The sequence below is a fragment of the Capra hircus genome, chromosome 11 (assembly GCF_001704415.2).
Source record: "Capra hircus breed San Clemente chromosome 11, ASM170441v1, whole genome shotgun sequence".
Classification (NCBI taxonomy): Eukaryota; Metazoa; Chordata; class Mammalia; order Artiodactyla; family Bovidae; genus Capra; species Capra hircus.
Genome location: NC_030818.1, coordinates 86,134,402 through 86,154,864, shown reverse-complemented (window position 1 = coordinate 86,154,864; position 20,463 = coordinate 86,134,402). Strand labels below are relative to the sequence as shown.

The 20,463-nt window shown below is 36.3% G+C and overlaps 1 protein-coding gene across 6 annotated transcripts in view; it reads right to left on the bottom strand.

Moving 5' to 3' along the window:
• ROCK2 (Rho associated coiled-coil containing protein kinase 2) overlaps positions 1 to 20,463 on the bottom strand; it is a 134,104-nt gene that overhangs the window by 60,298 nt on the left and 53,343 nt on the right. For all 6 annotated transcript variants that reach the window (XM_018055646.1, XM_018055647.1, XM_018055649.1 and 3 more), the window contains exon 4: positions 9,738 to 9,875. In XM_018055646.1, the coding sequence (XP_017911135.1) occupies positions 9,738 to 9,875 (138 nt within the window). The remainder of the gene's footprint in view (positions 1 to 9,737; positions 9,876 to 20,463) is intronic.

Here is a 20,463-nt window from a genome sequence, read left to right as displayed (position 1 = left end):
TTATCAGATAAAACTATTATATGGATATCTTCTTCATGCTTAACTAACAAAATATGCATAAATGTATCATTTTCCCTCTTGGAGAATACAGGAATCTATTTAAATAGACATATTTTAAAAGAGAAACAGAATAAGAAAGAGGAATATACAAGGTGATGACAAAAGAATCCATAATAAAATAGCCCAACTTTCTGCAAATAAATTCCTGCACATAACTCACACAGCAGAGAGCTGAGTAGACAGAAACACCTAAGATACCAGATTCAATAGATACCAGAAGAGGGAATAAGTCCCATACCACTGGGAAGAGTAATTCATAGCCACATATGGGACAGGGCTTTCTCCCTTCCTTTCCCCATCATCTTGTTCATAATCAATAGCAACTGGCAATGCTAATGCACTCAGACTAAAGCAGTGGCACTGGGACCTGAGAAAAAGGACACCAAGCTAGGGGAGTTGCTGGGGCATAGTTATCAGGGTCTCCTAATAAATCAGGTGAGAATAGGTCTATTATTATTAGCACCTAAGATAGGTCCTGACCCCCAGGAGAGACAAGAAACCACAAATTCAGAAGGAAAGGTATCTGTACATTCCACCCAACAATATGTCCCACCCCTTCCTGAAAGCATACAACATAAACAGTAAAGATTTCCACAAACAGGAAAAAGAACAAAAACAAGAATCTAGGTTTTACAAATAGCAGAAGAATGAGGAGAAGCAAAAAGCAAGACAGACAGAGAAAGGTATATTCAATTAAACAAAGAGTTCCAAAAAATAGCTAGAAGAGACAAGAAGGTCTTCTTCGATGAACAATGCTATTATAAGACAAAAACAACAAAAGGTGAAAGACTAGAGATCTCTTCAGGAAAACTGGAAACATCAAGCAAGCATTCCACCCAAAGATGGGCACAATAAAGGATAAAGGTGGTAGAGACCTAGCAGACACTGAAGAGATCAAGAAGAGATGGAAAGAATATACAGAACTGTGTAAAAAAAGATATTAATGAACTGGATTACTATGATGGTGTGGTTAGTCACCCAGAACCAGACATTACGGAGTGCGAAGTCAAGTTGGCCTTAGGATGTATTGCTGTTAATCATATAGCTAGTGGATGTGATGAAATTCCATCAGAACTATTCAAGTCCCTAAAGGAAGATGCCACCAAGGTTTTTCATTCATTATGTCAGCAAATCTGGAAGACCCAGCAGTGGTCACAGGACTGGAAAATCCTCATCCCAATTCCCAGGAAGGGTAGTACCAAAGACTGTGCCAAACATCAGACAGTTGCACTCATCTCCCATGCCAGTAAGGTCATGCTTAAAATCTTGCACGCCAGGCTTCAGTATTACGCGAACCAAGAACTTCCAGATGTCCAAACTGGGTTTAGAAAAGGAAGAGGAACTAGAAATCAAATTTCTAGCCAGCATTTGCTGTATTATAGAGATAGCAAGGGAATTTCAGGAAAATATCTGTTTCCATCAACTACACTAAAGCCTTTGACTGTATGGATCATGACAAACTGTGGGAAGCTCTTAGAGAGATGGGAATACCAGATCATCTTACCTGTCTTCTGAGAAACCTGTATGCAGGTCATGAAGCAACAGTTAGAACCCTGTATGGAACAACTGACTGGTTCAGGATCGAGAAAGGAGTACAACAGGGCTGTTTGCTGTCACCCTGTTTGTTTAACGTACAGGCTGAGCACATCATGAGAAATGCCAGGCTGGATGAGTTGCAAGATGGAATCAAGATAGGCAGGAGAAACATTAACAACCTCAGATATGTGGATGATACCACTCTAATGGCAGAAAGTAAAGAGGAACTAAAGAGCCTCTTAATGAGGGTGAAAGAGCAGAGTGAAAAAGCTGGTTTAAAACTCAACATTCAAAAAACTAAGATCATGGCATACAGACAGAAGGGGAAAAGACAGAAGTAGTGACAGACTTCCTCTTCTTGAGCTCTAAAATCATTGCGGACGGTGACTGCAGCCATGAAATCAGAAGACGGTTGTTTCTTGGCAGAAAAGCGATGACAAACCTAGACAGTGCTTTGAAAAGCAGAGACATTACACTGCCAAAAAAGGTCCATGTAGTCAAGGCTATGGTCTTCCCAGTGGTCATGTACGGTTGTAAGAAGCTGGAATGTGAAGAAGGCAGAATGCTAAAGAATTGATGCCTTTGAACTCCGGTGCTGGAGAAGACTCCCGAACGTCCTTTGGACAGCAAGGAGATCAAACCAGTCAATCTTAAGGGAGATCAACCCTGAATATTCACTGGAAGGACTGATGCTGAAGCTCCAGTATTTTGGTCATCTGATGTGAAGAGATAACTCATTAGTTATCTGATGAGTGGGAAAGATGCTGGGAAAGATCAAGGGCAGAAGGAGAAGAGGGCGTCAGAGGATCAGATGGCTGGATGGCATCACTGATGCAATGAACATGAACTTGGGCAAACTCCAGGAGATGGTGAGGGACAGGGAGACCTGGCGTGCTGCATGGGGTCACAAAGAGTTGGACAGGACTGGGCAAATGAACAACAACAAGAATCAACAGTTGAGAAAAACCAGTATCATGAAATAGAAGCAAAGCAATTCAAGAAATAGAAAGTTAACAGTCAAGGAGATGCTTAAATAGGACAAATTAAGAACAGCCCTAAAAATATGAAAACCAATAGCCTCAAAAGAGTAACAAGTCACATCAAGTAAACAACAGGATGATATGGGAAAAAGTCTGAAGCTTTGGCATTAAATATACAAGTAATGATAAGAGAAAAACAAATTAGAAAGCAAGAAAATTGAGCAAAGTAACTTTCTCTCTCTGAAGTCACTGAAGGATTCAGAGATGAAAAACAGCAAAGTTAGCAAGGTTCCAACATCTAGCTAAATGCAGCCTGGAAGAGAGAACACAGACCAGAAGAAAAAGAAAAAATAAATAGCAAACAAAAACTTCCAGAAGTGAATCAAATCAAAAATCTAGATTGAAAGGACTGCAAATGAAACAAAGAGAAACAGATAATGCTAAACTCTCAGAAACCCAACAAAGACAAAACGTATCTTATGTACAAAACCCAAATCATATTGTTAACAAACATTTCAGCCAATACAGAATACAAAGAACAGAGATATAGCTTTAAAAATGTGAAGGAAAAAAATTTCAATTCTAGAATATGGCAGTCTAAAAAAAACCCAATAAAATGGCAAAATAAATATGTATCACATCATTCATATTCTTAGAAATCTGATAACAAACCACTTCTGAAAGAACTGCTCAAGGAAAATGGTTTGACAAAATGAATAAATCCAAGTACGAGAATTATATGAGACATAAGAAAAGGGGACAAATAAAATAATCAAGAAAAGTTTATTAAATATAATTACTGATACAAAATTAAACACTTTGAGAGAGTCATGTCAAAATTAGAATAATTTTTAAATGGAAGGTGGTAAGATGCAGAGAAGAGAGGGACAAAAAAGACATTATAAGGCTGGTTACCAAATTGAGAAGGGGGTGGGTGTGTGTGTCTGTGTGTGTTTACCAAATTGAGAAGGGTGTGTGTGTGTGTGTGTGTGTGTGTTTACCAAATTGAGAAGGGTGTGTGTGTTTACCAAATTGAGAAGGGTGTGTGTGTGTGTGTGTGTGTGTGTGATGCTACTAATGCTAAATGGCAAAAGGAAAGATGGATATAAATGGAGAGACACTCATGTTTCTGGAGAGAAAGTCTGTATCATAAAGATGACAACTCTCTTCAAATTGATCAACAGACTCAATACAAACTCTATATCCCAGCAAGTTATTTCCTAGGAATCAACAAACTGATAATGAAATTTACATGGAAATGCAAATAACCCAGAAGAGCCAAAACAGAACAAAGCATCACAATCTCAAACCTCAATACAAAACTACTGTATCAAAACAGTACTGGTATGGTATAATGATAGATATACAAATCAGTGGAACAGAAGTGACAGTCTAGAAATAGCCTTTATATTTATAGGTAAAAAATATATATATAATATATATGTGTATATATATATATATACACATACATACAAAGGTGTCAGAGCAATTTAGTTGGAAAAGTATAGTCTTCCTAATGAATGGTGTCTGAATAACTGGATATTCACAGGCAAAAATATGAACATTTTTAGGCCCCTACTTCACATCATACTCAAAAATTAACTCAAAATAGATCACAGGACTAAATTTATGAGCTGAAACTATAAAAATCTTATGAAAGAACAAAGGAAAAATATTTATCACCTTAGACTAGGCAAAAATTTCTAATATAAAAAAATTGGCAAAATGAAAAACTGGTATAAGATTTTATCAAAATTAACATATTCTGGCTTCAGAAAATCATATAAGAGGAAAAGACAAACCACAGACTGAAAAGAAATACTAACAAGTGATATATATGATAAAGTATCTAGAGTATGCAAAAGACTCCTACAGCTCAACAGGAATATAAGCAACATAATCTTTTAAAGGGTAAAAGTCTGAACAGACATTTCACCAAAGAAGATACAAGAGTGGTCAATAAGCACATGAAAAGGTGCTCACTATCATCAGTCATTAGTCAAAGTTAAAACCACAGTGAGACCTCACTTTACACACACCAGAATGACTATAATAATAATAAGAACAAAGAATAACAAGTGTTGGCAAGAATATGGAGAAACTGGAACCTCACAGATTCTGATAAAAATGTAAAATGGCACAGCCACTTTGGGTAATAGTATGGCAACTTCTTTAAAAGTTAAACACAAATTTAGCACACAACTAAGACTCCATTCCTAGGTATATATCCAAGAGAAATGAAGTATGTCCACAAAAGACTTTTATGCAAATGTTCACAACAACATATTCACTATTTATAACAGTTTAAAGTGGAAGCAATTCAAATACACATCAAATGGTAAATGGACAAAGATAATGGAATATCCACATAACTCCTTCTCCCTCAACTGGGTATTCTGCAATACAACTCTGATGCCAAGTACTTAGAATTAGCATCAGACACCACAAGTTACGAGCCCAGTCTTTCACATGACTGCCCTCACTTTAGACATTAGCTGTACTTCTGTACCTTGAGAGTCCCCAAGCCACCAGCATTCTGGTTAACTACAAATTCTAGAGTTTCCATGACTCAGGTTCAATAATTTACTGGGTTAACCCACAGAATTCAGGAAAGCACCATATTTTTGACCACATTTTACTGTAAAGGATACACATAAGATGAGGTCTGGGAGGCAACAGAGCTTCTGCATCTTCTCCTTGTGGAATCAGGGTGAATCACCATCCCAGTACATCAATGTCTTTACCAACCAAGAAGCTCCACTGAGTGTCAATGTCTGCAGCTTTTATTAGGATTTCATTATATAGGTACAATTAACTATATCACTGGGCATGTGATTAAACTCAATTTCCAACCTCCTTCTAGTACTCCTAACTTGAAAGGCTGAGAGTTCTAATCCTCTAATCATGTGCTCATTTCTTTCTAATGATCAGCTCCCATCTCATCCAGTTCAGTCAGTTCAGTCACTCAGTCATGTCCAACTCTTTGCGACCCCATGGACTGCAGCACGCCAGGCTTCCCTGTCCATCACCAACTCCTGGAGTTTACACAAACTCATGTCTATCTCCTCCAAAAGTTATCAAAATGCCAACAGGAGTTGCCTCATTAGCATAACACACGAAATTGAAGAGCTTTTGAAGCTCTGTGCTAAGAACAAGGAACAAAGACTCTTGATTAAACCACATATAATGTGCTATGCTACTCAGTACTAAAAAGAAATGAAGTACAAGACATCTAACAATGTTCATGAACTTCAAAATCAGTATAAGGGACACGGACCAGATCCAAAAGACAGACAGCATGTTCTATGATTCCATTTACCTGAAATGTCCAGGCAAGGCAAATCTACAGAGATAGGAAGCATACCTGTGGTTGCCTGGGGCAGGAGGGGAATGGGAAATGACTTTAGGTATAAGTGATCATTTGGGGATGATGAAGCTGTTCTAAAAATCAGATTTCAGTGATGTGTGTGGCCTGTGACCTGAACTACTAGATAACCAAGTGGGAGATTATTTCTCTTTGTAGAAGTATTCTACTCAAGAAGAAATAACTCAATTGGAATATTACCATTTTGCAATCTTTACAAACTTAATGATCTCAACAAAGCACAGACATCTGGTAAAATAACAAGAGTAAGAGATAGCCAGACATTAGCCTCCTGAAAGAAGAAAACATTACCCATGAAGCTGTCTGCCACGCTCCCCATCACACCTGATTGTGATCAAGCCTTTATATTTAATCACCAACTAACAAAAACATAAATGAGAGGAACATGTTAAAACTACACCACAGGATGAAATCAGCAAAAACCAGGTTTCTTCACCAAGTGGCACAAGAGAAAACAAGCTAAAAGTAAAGTGTTTAGGAATATACTTACTTGGATGTATGAAACTATAAAGGAAAGCAGGTAAGTGTTTACTATAAAAGAAAGGACACTAGAAAGCACCCAGAGAACCCAGCAAACTTGATATATAGGTGGATTAAAAAAGAACAAGTTCTTTCAGCAAAAATATTATTTTTAATGTGTAATATTCATCTATTAAATTTAAAGTACACTAAGAATATAGCTCTAAAAAATACAGATAGGTCAAAGATTTATATTATACCATAATCTATATAAAAAAAGTTAAAAGGGTATAGGAATAAATTATGGGGGCCTTCATACAATTAAGCACTTAATAACCATAAACAAAAGGGGCTAAAAAAAGGGGGGGCTAATATTTGGAATACTGTTTGCTAATCAACTAAAATTGATTATAGGTTTATTTATGACCCATTATTTTCACTGCAAGGTAGATAGATCCCTAACAGAAATGTGGGAACATATGTGCCAAACATTCATATGAAAGAAAATTGAGCACAACATTATTCATAATTGGAGAAGGAAATGGCGACCCACTCCAGTACTCTTGCCTGGAAAATTTCATGGACTGAGGAGCCTGGTAGGCTACAGTTCATGGGGTTGCAAAAAGTTGGACACGACTGAGAGACTTAACTTTTCCACTTTCACTTTATTCATAATTGCCAAAAGGCAGAAACAACCCAGGTATCCATGAATTGAAAAATAAATAAAATGTGGTGGATCCATACAACAGAATATTATTCACCCATAATAAAAAGAATCAAGTGCAAGCTGTAACATGAAAATATGTTGAAATATGTTCAACCTAAGCATGTGGAAAATATTATACTAAATAAAAAAAGATGTCACAAAATACCACATAGTGTATGATCACATTTTCACAAAATGTTCAGAATAGGAAAATCTACAACACAGAAAGCAGATGAGTGGTTGCCACTGGGCAGGAAAGACTCGGAGTAACTGCTAATTGGTTCAAAGTTTCTTTTTGTGATAAAGTGAAAGTGAAGTCACTCAGTCGTGCCTGACTCTTTTGCGAAGCCATGGATAGTAGCCTGCACCAAGCTCCTCCGTCCATGGGATTTTCAAGGCAAGAAGTACTGGACTGGGTAGCCATTTCCTTCTCTGGGGAATCTTCCCAACCCAGGGATCAAACCCAGGTCTCTCATATTGTAGACAGACACTTTACTGTCTGAGCCACCAGGGAAGTTTTGTGATAAAGTGTTCTATAATTAGGTAACGCTGGGCTGGAAGAAGCACAAGCTGGAATCAAGATTGCCGGGAGAAATATCAATAACCTCAGATATGCAGGTGACACCACCCTTACGGCAGAGTGAAGAGGAACTAAAAAGCCTCTTGATGAAAGTGAAAGAGAAGAGTGAAAAAGTTGGCTTAAAGCTCAACATTCAGAAAACTAAGATCATGGCATCTGGTTCCATCACTTCATGGGAAATAGATGGGGAAACAGCGGCTGACTTTATTTTTCTGGGCTCCTAAATCACTGCAGATGGTGACTGCAGCCATGAAATTAAAAGACTCTTACTCCTTGGAAGGAAAGTTATGATCAACCTGGACAGCATATTAAAAAGCAGAGACATTACTTTGCCAACAAAGGTCCATCTAGTCAAGGCTATGGTTTTTCCTGTGGTCATGTATGGATGTGAGAGGTGGACTATAAAGAAAGATGAGCGCCAAAGAATTGATGCTTTTGAACTGTGGTGTTGGAGAAGACTCTTCAGAGTCCCTTGGACTGCTAGGAGATCCAACCAGTCCATTCTAAAGGAGATCAGTCCTGGGTGTTCTTTGGAAGGACTGATGCTGAAGCTGAAACTCCCAATACTTTGGCCACCTCATGCGAAGAGTTGCCTCATTGGAAAAGACTCTGATGCTGGGAGGGATTGGGGGCAGGAGGAGAAGAGGACGACAGAGGATGAGATGGCTGGATGGCATCACTGACTTGATGGACATCAGTTTGGGTGAGCTCTGGGAGTTAGTGATAGACAGAGAGGCCTGGCGTGCTGCAATTCGTAGGGTCGCAAAGAGTCGGACGACTGAGCGACTGAACTGAACTGAATGACTGACTGCACAACTCCATAAATACACTGAAATTACTGAAACCTAACTAAATAACTAGAAATAAGTCAGTTATTTTGACAAGTTTTCCCAAAAGTCACACATTTCATACATGTAAATATGATGGTACATGAAATGTGCTTTATCAGAGATAAACAAATGATAACCAGGATTATAATCTATTACTTTTTCAACTGTGCAATGTTTCACTATTGATATGCTTCCACAAATTCATTAACTATCTCAGTAGACAGTTTTTACAGGTCTACTCTGCAGAATTAAAATCCAAGATATAAATTTACAAAATGCAACTAGAACTGGCAATTAATCTGTTACTATGAAAGCAATTTAAAGCTAAAAGTGGATTAATACTTTGCTACCATCACTTCTTAATCAAGTAGATTACCATGATACATAATTTGCTACAAAATATTTAGTATTAACTAAACATATCCAGAATTTCTAGCTACTGGCTACATTTAAAAAATAAAGTGAGGAGGAAGGGTGAAATTCAACATCACACAAAAAAAGCAATGGTAATGAGTTTTTAAAATACATGGTCATCAATGAAGCAAATCTTTTATTTCCAAATAGCCTTCCACAAACATGGTATCAAACTTGTGGATCATTTAAGCATACTGAACATGCTCTGATATATATCTAAGTTTACTCATGACATCTGACCAAAAATGTCTGCAGAATTAGCTATTAGCAAACAAAAAAAATTTAGAAAACTAAAGCCAGTAAGGAATATAACTGAAAAAAGGGCAAAATAAACTTACTTCACAGTCAAATAACAGGCTGAATTAGGAATCCCAATACTGTCTTACACTACAGGTAACACATAAAGGACTGAAAGAGAATCTTCAAACGTTTTAATGTAGAATTTTTTCTCCTTTTCAAGACAAACTATTGTTCTTATACAATCATACAAATCAAGAGAAAGAGTAAGTGGGGGACAATGGCATACTGGTAACTCAATTCTTTAAAAAGGAATTTGAAAAGACAAAGTTGCAAGTAGTACTTGTTTCTGTACAATTTATGTCATATCTATCATGTCTAAATAATATACTGCTTTAGAAGATTAAACAAGTGTAATGAATCAGATCTTATTAAAAATAACTACACTGTCATGTGAATAAGATATAGGACTTTCAGAATGCAAAATCAATTCTAACTAATAATAAGCACTTATAAAAAAGGGAAATAAACATATAAAAAGTCTGCTTACCTGAACCACCCAGGGACTGTTGGCAAAGGCCATAATATCTCTTTCCTCCCAGAAAAAAGCAGAATCTGATCTTTTTATCATTTCAAACTTACTAAGAAGCTTCATAGCATAAACTTTCTGTGATGCCTTATGACGAACCTGTTGATTTTTAACACAAGAATACTTTAATTTTATGAGAAAATGGTGAACAATAGATCATACTATAATGCTATTCTTCAAGATTTAGTTTACAACAACAACAACAAAAAATGACCTTTAGCTAACAAAATGCAAAAACATAACATTTTTAATGAGAGGAGAAAATTCTAAAAAGCCTAAATTTTTCATGAAATATACTATACCTTTAAATGCTAAACTCACTATAAAACTACCTCATTTCATCTAAATAAAACCGAATTCATGAAGCTTCATTCCTTCATATTAAGTAAGCTAACCAATTTAAAGAATAAGACATTGTTAAATGAAAAAACTGTAGGATATGTACATGTATCCAACACCATTTGAACATAAGAACCTAATAAATTTAGATACCAAGGGTTATTTGTGATTTTGTTAAGTCATCCTTACTTCTTTTTAGGTATCTTATTTAAAAGGTTATTTTTTTTTAAAAAGGGGGAGAACCACCAATAATATGGTTATTTGATCAGTTCTTACTTTTCTCATTAGACTGCTAATTCCATAAGGGCAAGGACAACGTCTATTTTTGACCATCATTTTAATCCTAGAATATAATACAGCAAACTCTACCACTGAAACAATAAATATTTAATGAATATTTATAATAGTTGACATCTATTGGATAATCAATAATAAATAGTTAACTACTAACATTTACGTTTGAATTACCTAATAGGATGTCCAAAACTGAACTCCACATCTTCACCCCTGAATTTATTCCTCCCATAGTTTCTATTTCAGTAAATGACATATTCATTCTCCTAACTGCTCTGGCTAAAAACCTCTGGCTCCTCTTTTTCTCATACAGCTCATAAAGCTCATCAGCAAATCACATCAGTCCTACCTTCAGTCTCCAAAACCAACCATTTCTAACTATCTCCACTGATACCACTCTGGTCTGACAGTTTTTGCAAGAATACCTTGTTTTACTGCACTTTGATTTACTGTACTTTGTATATATTACATCATTTTTTTTTTTTACAGACTAAAGGTTTGTGGCAACACTGTGTTGAGCAAATCTGCTGGTGCCATTTTTCCAATAGCATTCCTCAGTTGATGTCTCTGTGTCATATTTTGGTAATTCTCACAATATTTCAGACTTTCTCATTGTATTGTATTTGTTACGGTGATCTGGGATCAGCAATTGTTCTGGGGTGCCAAAAACCATGTTCATATAAGACAGTAAACTTAAATGCTGTTTGTGCTCAGACTGTTCCACTGACCTACTATTCCCCTCTTTCCCTCACATTGGGCCTCCTTATTCTTTGAGAAACAACAATATTGAAATTAAGCCAATTAATAATCCTACAATGGCCTGTGGGTGCTCAGATGAAAGGAAGGGTTGCGCATCTCTCATTTTCAAGCGAAAGCTAGAAAGGATTAGGCTCAGTAAGATAGGCATGATGAAAGCTGAGGCAGGTTGAAAGCTAGGCCTCTTGCACCAGTGAGCCAAGTTGCGAATGCAAAGAAAAAGTTCTTGAAGGAAATTAAAAGTGCTACTCCCATGAACACATAAATGATAAGAAAGCGAAACAGCCTTATTGTTGATATGGATGAAGTTTTGGTGGTCTGAATAAAAGATCAAACCAGCAACAACATTCCCATAAACCAAAGCCTAATCCAGAGCAAGGCTCTAACTGTCTTCAGTTCTGTGAAGGCTGAGAGAGAGAAGGAAGCTATAGAAGAGATGTCGGAAGATAGCAGAAGTTGGCTGCCCATGAACTTTCCTCACAGTATCAAAGAGCAGGGTGACACAGCAAGTGCTAATATAGGAGCTGCTGCAAGTTATCCAAAGGATCTAGCTGAGATAACCATTCCCAAAATTCCAGAGCCTGTAAGAATTATGCCAAATCTACTGATGGTGCTCTATAAATGGAACAACAAAATCTAGATGTCAGCTTATCTGTTGACAACATGGTTTATTGAATATTTTAAGCCCACTGGTGAGATCTATGCTCAAAGAAAAAGATTCCTTTCAAATTATTACTGTTCATCAACAATGTACCTGGTCACCCGAGAGCTCTGATGGAGATGTACGATCATACTAATGTTATTTTCATTCCTGCTAACACAACATCCATTCTGCAGCCCATGGATCAAAGAGTTATTTCAACTTTCAAGTCTTACTATTTAAGAAAAACATTTTGTAAGGCTATAGCTGCTGTAGATAGTGACTCAGCTGATGGATCCAGGCAAAGTCAACTAAAAACCTGGAAAGCAGTTATCACTCTAGATACCATGAAGAACATTTGTGATTCATGGGAAAAGGTCAAAATATCAACACTAACAGGAGTTCAGAAGAAGTTAATTCCAACCCTCACCGCTGACTTTGAGGAGTTCAAGACTCAGTGAAGGAAGTTAACTACAGATGTGGTGGAAATAACCTCATTGTTCTCTACCCGAGAACTCAATTTGTTTTCTTCTAAGAAGACATCATAACTTGCAGTTTTTGCTTCCTTGTATTGTCTGTCTCTGTAATACTGTTTAACATCTGGTGTCCCTGTTTTGTTATCAGCTGCATAGCAGTTGCTCTCTGGTATACCACTGGTATTTCCTCTTTGAATAATCCCTACCTTTGTTGAGCTTACATTCTAATATGGGATTCATTCAATTTCTAGCCAACAAAAAAGAGAGTGAAGAAACCCTGATGGTTTCCTGGGCATCCAGACAAGACATCTTAGGAGAAAGAACCATGCTCTAAAGCAAGGCCTACTCTAGCACCACCTAATAAAGTTTTATAATACCAAACCCTAAAAGATCAAAAAGGGAGTAGAGTTTGGAGGTACAGTCCTTAAAAGGACTTGGGAACAACTTGGTCTTTAAACACATCTACATTTACAAAGTAAAAAACTAAGGCTCCAAAGTTAAAAGGTTATCAACAAGTAACTGGACAGCTTATAAAAATGAAAATCAACACTTGTCAAAGAAAAATAAAATCCAGAGTCTCTATCATATATCCAAAAGGACCAGTACATAATTTAAAAATTACCTGAAAGGCAAAAATAAAAATGTGACTCATTATCAAGAAAAAGCAGTCAACAGAAAACAGCCCCAAAAGACATTGGATTTATCTAACAAACACATTAAATATCTCTTTCAAATCTGCTCAAAAGCCAAAAAGAAAGTATGTTAAAGGAAAAAAGGAAAAAATAGTTTTAATGAATGAACAGAAGGAAAAACCAACAGAAAAATGTAAACTATTAAAAAAAAAAGAACCAATTGGAAATTCTATAACTGAACAATAACTAAGAAAATTCTTTGGATGGGAACAGAGACTGGAGACAAAAGGATATTCAGTAGGTGAGGGAGGTTCAAGAGGGAAGGGATAGTCTTCGGCTGATTCATGTTGATGTATGGCAGGAACCAACAATATGGTAAAGCAATTGTCCTCCAATTAAAAATAGATAAATTTTTTTAAAAAAGAAGAATATTCAGTGAACCTAACACAAATCAATCTGAATAGAGAGAAAAATGAATAAATGAAAATGTATATAGACTTAGGGGCCTATAAGACAATTTTAAAGTCTAAAGTATGTGCAAGTATAAATGGGCTAAACATACAATTCATAGGCAGAAATTATCAATTAATTAAAAAGCAGCATTGGTGGTACAATGGTGAGCATAGTTGGCTTCCAGAATTAATTAAAAAGCAAAACATAGCCTCATATATTTTAAATATAACATCAAACACATTAAAAATAAAAAGAAAAGGATAAACCATCCAAACAGCAAGGATGAGAAAGTAGAACAATATTAATAATAGACAAAATAGACAACAAGGTCAAGAGATAAAGAAGATAATTCAGAAAAAAAGAAGTATAATTCATCAGGAAGACATTAAAAATTCTAAATATGCTTGCATCTAATAAACAAGCTTAAAACTTCATGAAGCAAAAATCGACAGAACTAAAGAAAGAAGCAGGCAAATTCTAATTTCAGCTGGAAATTTTAATATCCCTTTTCAGTACTTCATATAACAAATAAATAAAACCAATATGGATCGAAAGAAAATACAGCCCAGGATAAAAACTGCTCAATCATATTATAATTACAAAGGATTTTATATTAATGGGTTATATCACTCAAAGTATTTTGACATCAGTTTACACGAAAAGAATCCTATATGCAAAGGGCCAAATAAATTATGATGAGGGTCATCGATTATATCCATTCTCTATATCAAACTATTAACCTGAAATAACAATTCATTCTATTTGTATGGTGCTATGCCTTTTACAGAATGATGGAAATAAATACACGGGAAAGCAATACGAAAACATGACTGTGAGAGTGTGGGATTAGGGAATGAATGATCCTAGTCCATTCCCTTCCCCAGAACAGACAAGATTTTTACTTAGCAAATTATAGCAAAGCAAATGCTCATGCCAGTAGAGCTTTTAATAAAAGTTCCTTTTTTTTAGTTTACGTTATTAAAAAAAGACAGCTAAGGTACTCTCTCTTCTGTACTTATGCCATTCTTCAAACCTTCACTTACTCTAAGAGCAAATGAGATTTTGAATGCTGCTTAACTTCATTAGAGAAAGCAATCATACAACAGTAATAACCAATTAATTTATACCCTAATATTATTTATGCCTGATCCAGACCATGACGAGAGTTTTAAGAATCATGCTATAAAGAACAGGAATGCCAAAGAATGTTCAAACTACTACACAATTGTGCTCATTTCACATGCTACCAAGGTAATGCTCAAAATCCTTCAAGCAGGCTTCAACAGCACATGAACCAAGAACTTTCAGATGTATAAGCTGGATTTAGAAAAAGGCAGAGGAACCAAAGATCAAACTGCCAGCATCCACTGAATCATAAAAAAGGCAAGATAATTCCAGAAAAACATCTGCTTCACTGACTACATTAAAACCTTTGACTTGTGGATCACAACAAACTAGAAAATTCTTAGAGATGAGAATACCAGACCACCTTACCTGCATCCTGAGAAACTTGAATGTAGGTCAAGAAGTAACAAGAACAGGACATGGAACAATAGATTGGTTCCAAATTGGGAAAGGAGTATGTCAAGGTTATATACAGTCACCCTGCTTATTTAAATTATATGCAGAGTGCATCATGAGAAATGCTGGGCTGGATGAAGCACAAGCTGGAATCAAGATGGTCAGGAAAAATATTAATAACCTCAGATATGCAGATGACACCACCCTAATGGCAGAAAGCAAAGAGGAACTACAGAGCCTCTGGATGAAGGTGAAAGAGGAGAGTGAAAAAGTTGGCTTAAAACTCAACATTCAGAAAACTAAGATCATGGCATCCAGTCCCATCGCTTCATGACAAATAGATGGGGAAAAAATGGAAAGAGGGACAGACTTTATTTTCTTGGGTTCCAAAATCACTATGGACAGTGACTGCAGCCACAAAATTAAAAGACGCTTGCTCCTTAGAAGAAAAGCTATGACAAACCTAGACAGCATATTATAAAGCAGAGGCATCTTCTTGCCAACAAAGGTCCATCTAGTCCAAGCTATGGTTTCTCCAGTAGTCATGTACGGATGTGAGTTGAACCATAATGAAGGCTGAGCACCAAAGAACTGATGCTTTTGAACTGTGGTGTTGGAGAAGACTCTTGAGAGTCCCTTGGACAGCAAGGAGATCAAACCAGTCAATCTTGAAGGAAACAAACTGTGAATATTCACTGGAAGGAGTGATGAGGAAGCTGAAGCTCCAATACTTTAGCCACCTGATGTGAAGAGCCAACTCACTGGAAAAGACCTGATGCTGGGAAAGATTGAGGGCAGGAGAAGAGGACAGAGGATGAGATGGTTGGATGGCATCATCGACTCAATGGCTAAGAGGCTGAGCAGAGATTGTGAAGGACAGGGAATCTGAAGTGCTGCAATCCATCAGGTCACAAAGAGTCGGACACAACTGAGTGACTGAACAACAACAATGAACAGAAACTAGATATTTGTTAGCTACTAGGAAATAGTTAAACATTTATTTACACTTAATCTTTTATATATGAATTAATTAAACAAACAAAAAGAAACCTAGAAGAAGGAGCCATTCATTCAAATAAACAAGAATACAGACTTAAGATGATTTTCTGAACATGTGAAAAATACTTGCTGACTTCACTCTTGGTGATTATGCAAAACCGTTTCCCTTTCTCTGCTTCCAAAATGCTTATGATAATCTAATATCAAAATTAGTAGTATGTTTCATAAGTTCCTTTAAGAACAGAATACAGACTTTCATTTGTGAGGCTGCCAAGTGGTTAGCACAATGTTGAATTATCCAATTCAACAAATTTAACAAAATTATAGCTATATAAGGCTTCCGTGATAGTTCAGTTGGTAAAGAATCTACCTGCAATGCAAGAGACCCCAGTTTGATTCCTGGGTTGGGAATATATCCTGGAGAAGGGATAGGCTACCCACTCCAGTATTGTTGGGCTTCCCTTGTGGCTCAGCTGGTAAAGAATCTGCCTGCAATGAGAAAGACCTGGGTTCGATCCCTGGGTTGGGAAGATCTCCTGGAGAAGGGAAATACTACCCACTCCAATAATCTAATATCATAATTAGTTATGTATATGCCTGCTTCATAAGCTCCTTTAAGAACAGAATATAAACTTTCATTTGCGAGGCTGCCAAATGGTTAGCACAATGTTGGAATTATCCAATTCAACAAAATTATAGCTATATAAGACCTATAAAACTTTTAATAAATAAAGAAAACTTGGTTAGACACTAGTTAATGAGGCCTGAATTTCATCTAAGGATACTTTAGGACACTTTACAGGCTCACAGCACATAAGACAGAAACCACTGGCTTGCAGACTTTGACTTGATCTACAGGACAAACATTAAGAGGCAGTAGTTGTATTCATGCCAAATGTCTGCCTCATACCTTAAAATACATTGGTACTAGTATTACAAAGTACTACAATAACGCATTGTTATTTTAGGAGAGCTGGTTTCCATTGACCTTCCTTGTGAGGATATCTCCTTCTGAATGATTCTATTATAATCTCCCTTAGCAACTCTGTATATTCCCCTTTGTTCTCTAGCTTTCTCCTTTATTCCATATGGATGGATAAATAGTCAGATACACTGGTGATTCATTATCACACTGTACAGAGAGTACTGCTTAAAAGCATGGACACAGATGTCAACAAACCTGGGCAAAAGTCCCAGCTATTTATGAACGATATGGCCAACTCATTTAACTTCTCTAAAGTTCAGTGAATTCATCTACTTAAGAATCTCATAGAATTGTTGCAAAGATAAAATAACATAATGAATATAAACACATAGCACACAGAACACAGTCCACAAAAACGTTAACTAATTCCACTATAGCCAAATGGAACTCAGTTCATTCTATTATGAAGCTTTACATATGTCTCCCCTATGTCACTAATCTATGGTTACCTAAAGGACAAAAATGTCACTTTTCTTCCAATGTTTCTATTTGTTAGTAAAAAGAATACTATATTCCTTACTTCTAATTTTAAAAGTGGATGAGTGCAATGACTCTATTAAATAGAGGGAAAAAAAGTTAAAAAATAAGATAACAAGGGTCAAAACAGTTAACAGTTTTATTTCGGCTGATAGAATTCTGAGAGATTTTTATTTTCTTATAATTATGTTTTCCATAGCTAATATATACTTTAAAAAAAAAACTTTAAGTAGATGAAACATTCTTAAGTGTAGCTAGAGACATGCTTGGAAAAATCCTAAAATGGACCTTGAGGTCCTAAAACACTTATGGAAAAAAAACTTCTGAAAATCATTTGAGGCTTTAATACTGATTTCTAATGCAAAATTTAAGATTATTTTTACAATAAGACTCAATGCATCTATTTGACAGATCTGGAATAGTTATTCTGTGCCGCCGAGGTTTCCATTGTAGATGGAAGGAGGGAGATAAAATTTTAACAAATCCGAAATAACCTTATAACTAGAGAGGAGACTGTTTTATTCCCAAAGAGGACTAAAAAATCTGTCAAGTATTACAGAATCATTTCCCATATGCTCTTTCTTTCTGGTTGGTTCCACATTAAAAGTTTAGTTTAAAATCATTTAAATTAAAAGCAAGTCAGTAGGAGATTAAAAAAAAAAATCCTCATCTCATATCAGCCTTGAGTGGACAGAGTGAACAGCATAATGGAAAATAAGAGTAAAAAAGATTAACTGATGTCTTAAAAGAGAGCCTAGATAGCCAGGATGAACACTTCTTGCTTCATTCAGTAGACAAGAGAGCCATAAAATACCAAGATATGTACAATGAATACATTTTAGAAGGATCAATTTAGCATCAGCTCATATTAGACAGATCTATACTTCCTATTTTTCATATACCTCATCATGGAGAAGGGGGGAAATAAAGAAAACAGAATGAAGCAAAACATGTATGTTAGAAAAGCCCTACAGCTAATTCTATTATACCCAAGTTGGGGGAGAGAGTGGTATGTGAAAATACAATGATATGAAATGTGGGGAAAACAGTCTGCCAAAGAGTCACAAGGGTTCAGCTGAGCTTAGGTGGCATGAATTTGCAGAAGATTTAATAAGTATAGTCTTGGTATTCTCTCCATCAGCACTTACCAATCCAATATCAACAGTACAACAGTGAAACTATTAGCAGAAGCCAAAAACAAAGCAGGAACAAAGCAGGCCCTAATACTTGACTAGCTATCTTGGAGAAAGGTGAATATTCCCCAGAAGTGGATAGACTAGAGAAATATTATGAGCAGGACTTACTGAAAAATTAAATATAAGAAATAAGGGGAAGAGAAATCAATAATGACCCCTAATTTTGGGGTTTGAGCATCAACTGGGTTGATGCTAAAGCCATTTATTTATTAAGATGGGAAAGTAAAAGAAGGAACAGATTTGGTGAGGAAGAGCAAAGTTAGAGAAGGAATCAAGTGTTCTAATTCACGTTTTAGATGTCTGTGATACATCTTAATGGAGAAGTCACAATAATGACAACAGCTGATATTTACTGGATAAGTACCACATATGTATAATATAATTTAGTACTCACAAAAAAATCTTATAAAAGTCCTATTATTAGTGCCACTTGGAGATAAAAGAAATGAAAGCTCTGATGACAAGAAACCTATGTACCATAGAATTAAAACAAAAGTGGATGACCTTGACTCTTTTTTCCACAGTACCAGAGTACTTTCTGCAAAAATATCTATTAAAATTGAACATTAAACTACCTTAATTATAAAAGCATGTTTTGTTAAGCCAATATGTCAAATGAGTAGGACTTCCCTGATGGTTCAGTGGTAAAGAATCTAACTGCCAATGCAGAGGACATGGGTTCAATCCCTGATCCAGTAAAGATTTCACATGTCAGAGCACCTAAGCCCATGCACCGCAACTACTGAGCCTGTGCTCTCTAGAGCCTGGGAATCAAGCCCTAGAGCCCATGCTCCACAATAAAAGAAGCCACCAAAATGAGAAGCCTGAGGACTGCCCCTAGAAAGTAGCTCCTGCTCACCACAACTAGAGAAAAGCACACAGAGCAACAAAGACCCAGAACAGCCAAAAATTAACCAATTTTTAAAAAGAAATGAGTGTATGAGTCTTCAAAAGGAATTTAACTGCTTTTCCAGGAAGGCTCCAATTTTATCCTACAATCTATTACCTATTTACTATGTGTCAGACACTATTCTAGATCTTTTCCATATATTAGCTCATTTAACATTCAGCACTCTATAAATAACGAACTATTATTATCTTCTTTTTACAACTGAGAATACTAAGTCACAAAGAGGATGGGTAGTTGAAAGGTCTCACTCCAGAGTCCATCCTCTTAATCAATATACTATACTGAATCATATTATGTTCCACAAAAGTTAGATGTGATAAAATATTCCAAAAGAATATAATCTAAAAACAATAAGGATTTTATACATAAAATCATATATTGTTACCAACTTTTCATGATATAAAAACAGAAGCTAAATGTACATCTTGGTAGATAGGGGAAAAAAAAAACCATAAGACAACAAGATAAACAAATTCTGCCTTGCTGGGATTATAGAACTTTTCAACTCACAAAAAAATGCCTCTTCTGATGAGGAAATCTACACCCAAGGAAGTTAAATGACTTGTCACTTTCCTGATTTATGCCACTTTCACAAGTACTCCCTATGTATTTTGACTCCTATTCCATCCACATTTCTCCACATGGCCAACCCCTTTACTTAATTGTCACTTTCTCACAGCAAGGGCATTCCCAACTTCCCAATGTGAATAAGGCACATTCCGCCATTATTCTCTTTCACAGCATACAGATCTTTTCCTTCATAGTGTTTATCATAATCTAAAAATACTTTACCTGTTTAAAGTAAAATTCTTCATCTCTTGCACAAAACTACCACTCTCAGCAAGATTTTGTGTGTGTGCGCGCGCGCGTGTGTGTCTGTGTGCACACACGCACACGCTCTAAGTCGCTTCAGTCGCTTCCAACTCTTTGCAAGAGGCTATCTTACTGTATCTTTGGGGCTTCGCTGGTGGCTCAGATGGCAAGGGGGCTTCCCTGGTGGCTCAGACCA